The following is a 9,927-nucleotide window of genomic DNA, read 5'->3' as shown; positions in this document are numbered from 1 at the left end:
TCAATGCATGTCGATTTCAGCCCCTGATTTTGCAATCCAAAGAAGTATTATTTACTCAAATTGCGACAGTACAATCCATATATTTGCTAAAATGATAAACATATTCTCCTCGTGAAGGCCAGCATAAGGTTATGTATAAGCTAATTACCAGTTATCTAGGACAACATATATCATGATAACACATATGATGTATTCAATAGTACTGTACAAATAAAATGATCAAAATGTTGGCTAGGTCAGACGATTTCAATTTAAAAACAAATACGGCATGAAGATGCTCGCTTTTTAATGTACAAAAAATTAACAAGCAAGTTTCCAGTTATCCAGTCGTCGAACTTTAATTATGGTATTCATGTAATGAGGTCGTTTTGACGATGAGCATATCTCATGTTGCTTGTGGTGACCTTCTGTCGAAGAACTCACATATTGGATGTGGAACACCGGCTAAAATAAACAAACATCAAAGGTATGAAAGACTTATGGTGCCTATCAAGAGGAAATATAATAAATCTTACAAAAACGTCTAATCTGGAAAAAATGTCAGCCGTACATGTTTCTGGTTTTAATATGTTATTGAATTGTTGTCTTACTAGCTTCAACCCAACTTTTCTAGTTATTCATAATTCTAAACCAATTTGCGAGGGCAGTCTTCTTTGATATTAGGACAAGTTTGTCTACTTTTACCGAAGTGAAAGTATAGCATATAAAGTCCAAATCATTTTTTTTCTTCTAAAAATTAGTCGAGTGTCAGTCTTCGCTCTTGGATATTGTCTGCTCTAATGTGAAAGGAAGCATTATATATGGATTAAAAGTGATCCAAATACTTAACTGACGGTTGACATCAACTAATAATTATGTTAAAAAAAACATCTGTTTGTGTTAATTAATTGGGTATGATATTTAGAAACTGGTTAGGTTTTTTTTAAATGAGGGCGCATCTGGTGCAAGAAAATTGATACCGTTAATTTTATTATATTTATAGATTTTTTTTTCAATTTAAAAGATTTTACTGAATCAGAATCCCTACTAGACCTATATACAGTTCGGTTATAAATAATGACAACAGTAGTATACCACTGTTGGAAATTCAAATATCGATTCAGAAAAAACAAATCCGGGTTACACACTAAAACTGACGGAAACATATCAAATATAAGAGAACAACAACACAACAGAAACACATTAAAATGTAACACGCATAGAAACGAACTATAATATAACAATGGCCATTTACCTGACTTTGTACAGGGCATTTTAAGAAAAAAAAATGGTGGGTTGAACCTGGTTTTGTGGCATGCCCAACCTCCCGCTTTAATGGCAATGTTAATTATAACATTAAAATGACAATATTACATGACAGGACTACAATACAAATAAATGGGAGAAAATATAGCACAGAGAAAAAAACGAATAATCGGTTGTATTATGTTGTGTAGTTTCCATTATATTTTAATTTGTAAATTGTGTATCTTATTAAGGAAAGTAAAATATATTTTTCAAATACCTTTCTAGCATAAAAAAACGGTTTGTACAGGTCACATTCGCTATAGGTCATACAGGATTCGTTTATTGCAAAGTCAAAATCGCCTACAAGGTCATTAAGTTGGCTTACATCGTTCTTCAGTCCGATCGCTAAACCATAGCCGTGTGCCTCTGTAAAGAAATTTTCGAAAATCGTATAACATAGTGCACAACCCTAGTGAAAATATACTTAAACAGAAGAATTTAAATGCGTATTCTGTTGAAAGCTAATGATATTATAGTGTTATTAACTGGGTGTTGTTGTATTGGTCCCTTTATAAATTCGAGGTTGATTGTATTGGACCCGATACTCGAAGAGTCGAGAACAATTGCAGCTGATTGAGAATTAGCCAGTTCAAATAACTGTTTGGAATTGTATTAATTCTGCGATTAAACTAAGTAACTTACCATGAAGAAATTACAGAAAAACATATCTGAACTTGTCTTTTCGGATTCACGATAGAATATCTGATTTCTCGTCCAAGTACTTAAACTTATGCTTTTATATAATTAATTTTATCTAGAAATATGACGTAGCTAGGAATAGTCAATCAGTTTATGATGAATCGTGCGCGTTTCGGTGATTGATCAACGGAAATGAAACAGTGATAATATTCGAATGTCGTACTCGAAAAGGCTCGGAAATATTACCGTTTCAAGACATTTCAAACCCCTGAACATCATTCGAAGTTTTTCCTTATTATATTAAGTTAAAATTATGACACAAATGTATTTTATGTATAACGATACGTCCAAAATTAAGTAAGCGTGAGAAAATTGAAACCGTGAAAAGTGAATGTTCCGAATTTGCTCATGGGCCAATACGGCTTTTTTGTATTGGCCTTCTCCGAAAAGCAAACTATTACTTGTTTTATATCGATAGGACAACATTATCGGTATTGCATATACTGATTTATCCGTATTAGGGCTGGTTTGCTCGTATTAAATTTGCCATTTGATTAGTGACTTTTCTTTTTGACTTTTCCTCGGAGCTCAGTATTTTTGTGATTTTACGTTTTAATACTATGTTTGATCACATGTGACTTTCAAAGTATACTTATAGAAACAGGCTAAATTAAGGCAACAGTAGTATACCGCTGTTCGAAATTCATAAATCGATTGAGAAAAAAAAACAAATCCGGGTTACAAACTAAAACTGAGGGAAACGCATCAAATATAAGAAGAGAACTACGACAAAACAGAAACACAACTTTAAAATGTAACGCACACAGAAACGAACTATCATATAACCATGGCCATTTTCCTGACTTGGTACAGGACATTTTAAGAAAAATATTGTAGGTTGAATAAGAGGTTTAGCTAGCTAAATAAATGGTAGGTTGAACCTGGTTTTGTGGCAAGCCAAATTTGCCTCCCGCTTTTATGGCAACGTTAAATATAACATTAAAATGACAACATTACCCGACATTAAAAAAGATGATGTCGATCCCAAAACATTATAGAAATAGGAACATGTGGTATTACGGCCAACTCTCCATCCAAGTCACAATGTGTTAAAAGTGTAAAAAGTAAACAATTATAGGTAAAAATAATTATACAAAATAACGATGTAATTATCAAGTGATTGTGTACACCATTAGGTCTTTGTTTGGTAGTGGAAGTTTGTCTTGGTGTATCACAAACAGAATGCTAGTAAATAATTTCTTACTAGACACACTGTCTTAATCATCGGTTTGCTTGGTGTTTAAGAGAATCTAATAAAGATTGTATAGTTGCGATTCTGATTAGGATAAAAAAATGTCATAAGGAATCAAGAATTATAAATTAACTTTAACTTATTTAAATTATAAGTTTTCAGCGCAATACAATTCGTCACCATGTTTTTTTTTATCCGTTATCGCGTATTACAAAAAATGGTGATCATGAATTTAATCGGTTATTATGAACAACATAAATCTATTATAACTTATTTCATAAATTCGTGATAACCAAAACAAATAAATATGTGTATCTCTGGTGCATTGGGAATTGGGAAAAACATGTACAAACAATATCTAAAGTTCATTCAAAGTATTACACAGTTTTATATGGTTCAATTTCCCACAATTAACCCATTTCAACCTCGTAGTATTCTAGTCTTGTCACGAGAACTTTCAATATATAAATATTGTCTTGTCGTAAATATAACGATTCAAAGGATGTGTCAGAGCAGGCTAAAACATTAAAGAAATTAAATTTTGTTCATGTATTTGCTGTCTTCACAATGTATTCGTATTCAATGTGAACTACTGGATAAGGTTCAGTTTCACAAATAAGCTTACTTAGTTAATTTTAAAAGAGTTAATCTTTGCTACACAAATGAATTGTTTTTCTGCACTTCTCTGATTTAAATATGCATACATAAACGAACGATGACATATAGTTGTTAATGTCTGTGTCGTTTTGGTCTCTTGTGGACAGTTGTCTCATTGGCAATCATACCACATCTTCTTTTTTTTTTTTATATATATAAACGGATTATTGGCATTTTTAAGAAAGGTATACACACAGAAGTAAACTAAATTGAAGTCGATACTTGGGAAATTTATGTTCATAGCAACATTCTAAACCAATTTTAAACAAAGCTCCTATAAAGTCTGCTGTACTCTTTGTTTGCTTTTTTATAGGGGAATCGATAAAATTATATGGATATTTAGATATTATTTCCATTTGCTTTTATTGTTACTATTTACCAGAACGTTCTTAAACCAAAACCTTTGAAAAGATTAAGTTTCAGTGTTTGATGGGGATGTAATATTTAAACACTGAATTTCACACAGTCCGGTTTAAATGTTTCATTTTGCAATTATTTTACAAAAAAAGTAAAATCACAAAAATACTGAACCCCGAGGAATTAAAATTCAAAACGGAAAGTCGCTTATCAAATGGTAAAATCAAATGATAAAACCCATCAAAAGAATGGACATCAACTGTCATATTCCTGACTTGGTACAGGCATTTTCAAATGTAGACAATGGTGGATTGAACCTGGTTTTAAAGCGCTAAACCTCTCACGTGTACAAAAATTGCAGCAATTTCCACTATATTGACAATGATGCATGAACAAAATGTCACAAATAGGGGTACAAAAACAACACGGACCCCACCAAATACTATGGGTTTACAACCTATTGTCTCTATCTTCCTTTATAATTATTAAATAAGAAACACGTGTCTCGTTTTCCTTGGTATCCTACGTTGTGTTCACGTGATTTACAATAGTTGGACGCTGAAATAAAGATTGCCCAATCGAAAAACCTTTGTACAGATGTTATTAGATTTCGTTGTTATCAACTTGTAAATTTTGATATAAAAAGTACGTATATATCTTTTAAAAGCGTATGGATGAGTCAACGTCGAATCAAAAATTGTGAGAGGAAATTAAAAAGTGCTACATATATATAGTTTCCTTGTATGTTGTAATAGTATTACACAGTTCGACAAGGACGAAGAAAGAATGTATAAGTATATTATATGGATTACCTTTCGCTAAATATCTGTTATAGTCCAATTGATCATCTGGTGTTAAATGAAGTCCTGCTTGATTCTGTGAATACCCATCGACATTATCCGGATCTACACCATCACAATGGCGGGAATTTGCAAGTTCAATTCGATCTCTCATGATACGTCTTACTCTGCAAACATGATAATATAATGATATATTGTATTGATTTAATGATTTCGATTGATTGATGGCTGATTGACTTACTACGGAGCTAAGTATTACAAAATAAAAAAAAAACCAAAGGCTATGGATATATCCTCCATGACACAAAATAAATAAATGCACAACAAAGCAAGAAGAACACGAAGCAAAGGAACAGCGCTTTTATTGCTGTCTCAACACGGAGCAAAAAAGCTCTCACATCATTGCCAGTTTAAGACGGCCCCTAGCATTGGTTTCAGCGTAATTCTTTGCAAAATTAAGCTATAAAACTTTGTAAGATTCACCACAACCAAATGCATATTCAGGAAAATGACATGAACATGGGCCATAACTATATCTGTAATGAACCACTCTGATACATGTTGAAGGGTCTCAAGTCAGTAATCAGAGAAGATATTTGGAATAAGACATGGCAACATATATATGGCATGCTGTACCACCACGAGAAACCAATATCAGTCCAGAGGGCTGATATTGGTTGAGTGGTGATACAGCATGCGATACGGATTTTGCCATGTAGTATTCTGTTTATCATATATTTTAGTAGCATCGGATTCATGGGATATCCGTTTTATTTTTAAATCGTCCGAAAGTATAAGCAAAAAAAGAACAGTACGGTTTTCCTGTATTTTTCCAGCGGACTTATTTATATATATATATATATATAGGCCTACATTGTAGACTTCCTTATTTGCTTAATATCCACATCGTAATGTCCCCTATAACATAATAACATTCTCAATATACTTTAAAGACCATGTATATAAATGCATTCACGATACTGTCCTATCATTTCAACTAAAATCAATATTTTTCAAAAAAAAAATATTACCAAGTAACAACATGATAAATAAATACCAAAAGATGTAGAAATGTTTAAAGTTTTATTGTTTATTAGGCGATGATATTTGTCATGGTCATTTTAATGTTCTGACGAGGTGAATACCAAGAAACATATTTCTTAAAAAGTTTGCTATGTATTCTAACCAATTCAAAATCGTAAAAATAATAATTTATGTTTAACCCATCAGATAATGAAACAAACCTAACGAAATTATGACCGAATAAACAATAAAACTTCAGACATTTCTACATCGTATTGTATCTATTTTATAAAAATCACTCGTAAAGTCACTAGGTAATAATTTTTGAAAATATCGATTTTAGTTGAAATGATTGGACACTTTTTTCCTATCATGCCAGAACTACAGCAACTGGACGTCACAGGTCAAACGTTGACGTCGTTCGATTTATGACGTCACGCCAGGTATGCGATACGAATTTTGCTATGCGATACGGGGTATGCGATACAGGGAAGGTGATACAGACTGGAAAAAAGAACCTTTATTAGATATTCAAAATTGCTGTATTTTGTACTAAATATATGATAAATATCTATATCTCCAAAGCCGATCAGTCTCTAATATAGAAGCAGTAAATATTAATGATATCTTTATTTTGACCCCCTCAAACACGCTGAAATTTATCGCCTGCTTTACTGCCCTTGGTTGAAAGTTGAAGGTTTTGACACGTGTATCACATAAAGTGGATAAAGGTTTTACTATATGTATCACATACCCTTATACAAAGGATTGATGGAACTTAGCTAGACAATCATTACATACACCTAATATAGATGAGATTTGCAGTTTTAAAGGAACAGACTTTACAAGGAAACATTGACCAATTAACTAGAAATTGAGGTCAGATCAGTTTAACCCAGAGAGGTCTACATGTACACATTACAATCATTTCACACACCAAACATAGTTGACCAACTACTTACAGTACTAAACTACGTAAACTTGTCTTTGACGAGTATACCACGAAATGAGGCTAGGGTCAGAAGAAAGATCGCAAACTGACATCTTTACCTCACAATTATTCCATACATTACATTTAGTTGTCCTAGTAAGCATAATAAGCGAAAAACTCACTTGACCATACATTTTTTTTTACTAGTCGCTTAAAATGAGTTCGAAGACAATAAACATATGACAAACAGAACATTTGTATAAAGGTATAAAAACATACAGGGATTTTAAAGGTCGGAAATATAACGCTTTATACAAATATTGTCGCCAACAGTTCCACCGGATTATAATCCTTACGTGTCGCATTTTTTTACATGTGTAGAAGCGAAAAAATTCTATATACACACTGACTATTTCGGATGTCCACCCATGTCTCGCCTGGCCAATGCTTATTAGGAATTCCAAGTCCATCAGAGGGAAACTCGCCGGCATCGTTTCGCCAATCTTCTTTCGTTCCAGCAGAAAAGTAACAAATCACCTTCTTCCCTTTCCTGTGGAAAACAAAATAATACACGGAAAAAATTAATACAAATATGATGGACGGTTTTAATATAGTAGCAACAACTGTTTATGGCAATTGGTCTGAGGTAGTTGGGTCATAAATATTCATTATACGACACAATTGATAAATTACATATGAGGCTGTATGTTTGTAACACCTAAGTAGAATGCTACTAAATAAGTAGAAGACAGAAAATTAAAAGTTCACCAGTACTATATACCAATCAGTATTAGTAAATCTAAAAAGAAATAAGCAGTAACATTTACAATTAAAGTTTAGTACCGAATACATAATAAATGGAAATTACATTAGTGATTGGTATATGTTTTACGACAGAACGTTTTTGAAAAATAATTAGATGCTTTTATTATAAGTGTCGTTCTTTTAATTTCTAAGTAACAGATGAAAACTCAAGTAAAACCCTCTCCCTTTTCGATTAAATCTTCCGAAAGGCTTTTTCAGCCACAATATAGATTTTGTTATCAACAATATGACATACCTATGAAAATCAACAATATGACATACCTATGAAAATCAACAATATGACATACCTATGAAAATCAACAATATGACAAACCTATGAAAATCAACAATATGACATACCTATGAAAATCAACAATATGACAAACCTATGAAAATCAACAATATGACATACCTATGAAAATCAACAATATGACATACCTATGAAAATCTTCAATAATGCTTTTATGTACATCAAACAAATCGACGACAAACATGCTTCCATTGATATCAGTGTTGATTTGAGGTTCGCCTATCACATTGTTCCAGGCCATGTGTGGATTAAGGTGCCACCACGATGCATGTCCAAATGAAAAACACATAATAAAAATTCCCAAAATAAATGTCATGTTCAAGCCAACCATTGATCTATTCTATGTTCCGTATCTTTGTCCAATGTTTAATTTTCTAATCAATCGTGACATCCCGTTATTTCTGTTAAGAGATTAAGGTGCCACCACGATACATGTCCAAATGAAAAACACATAATAAAAATTCCCAAAATAAATGTCATGTTCAAACCAACCATTGATCTATTCTATGTTCCGTATCTTTGTCCAATGTTTAATTTTCTAATCAATCGTGACATCCCGTTATTTCTGTTCAGAGATTTCAGAGGTTTCTATATGTGACGGTTTGAATAATATGTGTGCAATACAACCATTCCTTAACAAAGCTTCTGACATATCTTAAATTTTTTTAAATTTTTGTTTTGTTTTACTGGGTCTGTCAAATTTTTCATGAAGCTCTGTCCAAATTATTGTTGAACTACCTTCTATAAAACGATTGGGATAATTTTTCGATACAAGAAAGCAAACGGTTTTGAGTACATACAAGTGAGTCACTTGTTTGTGTTATATCAAAATAATTAACTTCACTCCGTGTAGTCGAAATCATCCCTTCGTAAATTTTACTGACGCCATCACGAGTTGGTTGACCGTTATGGAATAACCGTTTCCCAGATGATATCGGATATGTTCCTTACATCGTAACTACAATCCCCTTTCCTTTCATGAATGTGACCTACCGAATTTCACTATTTACCGGATTTGTTATTACATGAGCAACACGACGGGTGCCACGATGTGGAGCAGGATCTGCTCACCCTTTCGGAGCACATGAGATCTCCCCTAGTTTTTGGTGGGGTTCGTGTTGCTTATTCTTTAGTTTTCTATGTTGTGGTTTGTTTATTTTTTTTTCTTTGTTGTGTCACGTGTACTATTGTTTGTCTGTTTGTCTTTTTCATTTTTAGCCAAAGCGTCGTCATTTTATTTTCGATCAATGAGTTTGACTGACTCTCTGATATCTTTCGTCCTTCTTTTTCAACACAGGTATAACTCTTTCCAAACAGAAAAGCAGATTGAAAATAAAGTAAAATCACAAAAATACTGAACTCCGAGGAAAATTCATTCGGAAAATCCCTAATCAAATGGCAAAGTCAAATGACAAAATTCATCGAACGAATGAACAACAACTGTCATATTCCTGACATGGTACAGGCATTTTAAAATGTAGAAAATGAAAGATTGAACCTGGTTTTATAGCGCTAAACCTCTCACTTGTATGACAGTCGAATCAAATTCTGTTATATTTACAACGATGCGTGAACAAAACAGACATAATAGGTAAAATAGTAAAAATATGGGTACAGCAGTCATCACTGTGTTACAATCTCAAAACCAACAATCATTTACAAAAAAGCAGCAAAGCATCTATCAAATTAAAAACACATTCATTGCTTCGCGTGTCTGACGTCAGAAAATGTAAACGTCACATAGGAAGAAATTTTGTCCTTCAATGTTTATTTAAAAAAAATATTATTTCATATTGGGAATGGTGGTATACAGGGTTAAAAAATCTAAAGTTATGTAAAAATTAATTTCAGAAACAGACCGAGATTG

At 32.6% G+C, this 9,927-nt stretch overlaps 1 protein-coding gene across 1 annotated transcript; it reads right to left on the bottom strand.

Annotated features, from left to right (window-relative positions):
- Positions 1–237: 237 nt before the first annotated feature.
- Positions 238–8,485, bottom strand: LOC139522404 (uncharacterized). The gene is made up of 5 exons (XM_071315924.1): positions 8,189–8,485; positions 7,353–7,496; positions 5,005–5,159; positions 1,505–1,653; positions 238–444 (listed from the first exon to the last, which is right to left on the bottom strand). Exons 1-5 carry the CDS (start codon positions 8,389–8,391, stop codon positions 301–303), a joined length of 795 nt encoding a protein of 264 aa, XP_071172025.1. The 5' UTR covers positions 8,392–8,485; the 3' UTR covers positions 238–300.
- Between the last annotated feature and the right edge of the window lie 1,442 nt (positions 8,486–9,927).

The sequence above is a fragment of the Mytilus edulis genome, chromosome 1 (assembly GCF_963676685.1).
Source record: "Mytilus edulis chromosome 1, xbMytEdul2.2, whole genome shotgun sequence".
Taxonomy (NCBI): Eukaryota; Metazoa; Mollusca; class Bivalvia; order Mytilida; family Mytilidae; genus Mytilus; species Mytilus edulis.
Note: the sequence above shows the minus strand (reverse complement) of the source record. Positions and strands in the feature narration are given on the sequence as shown.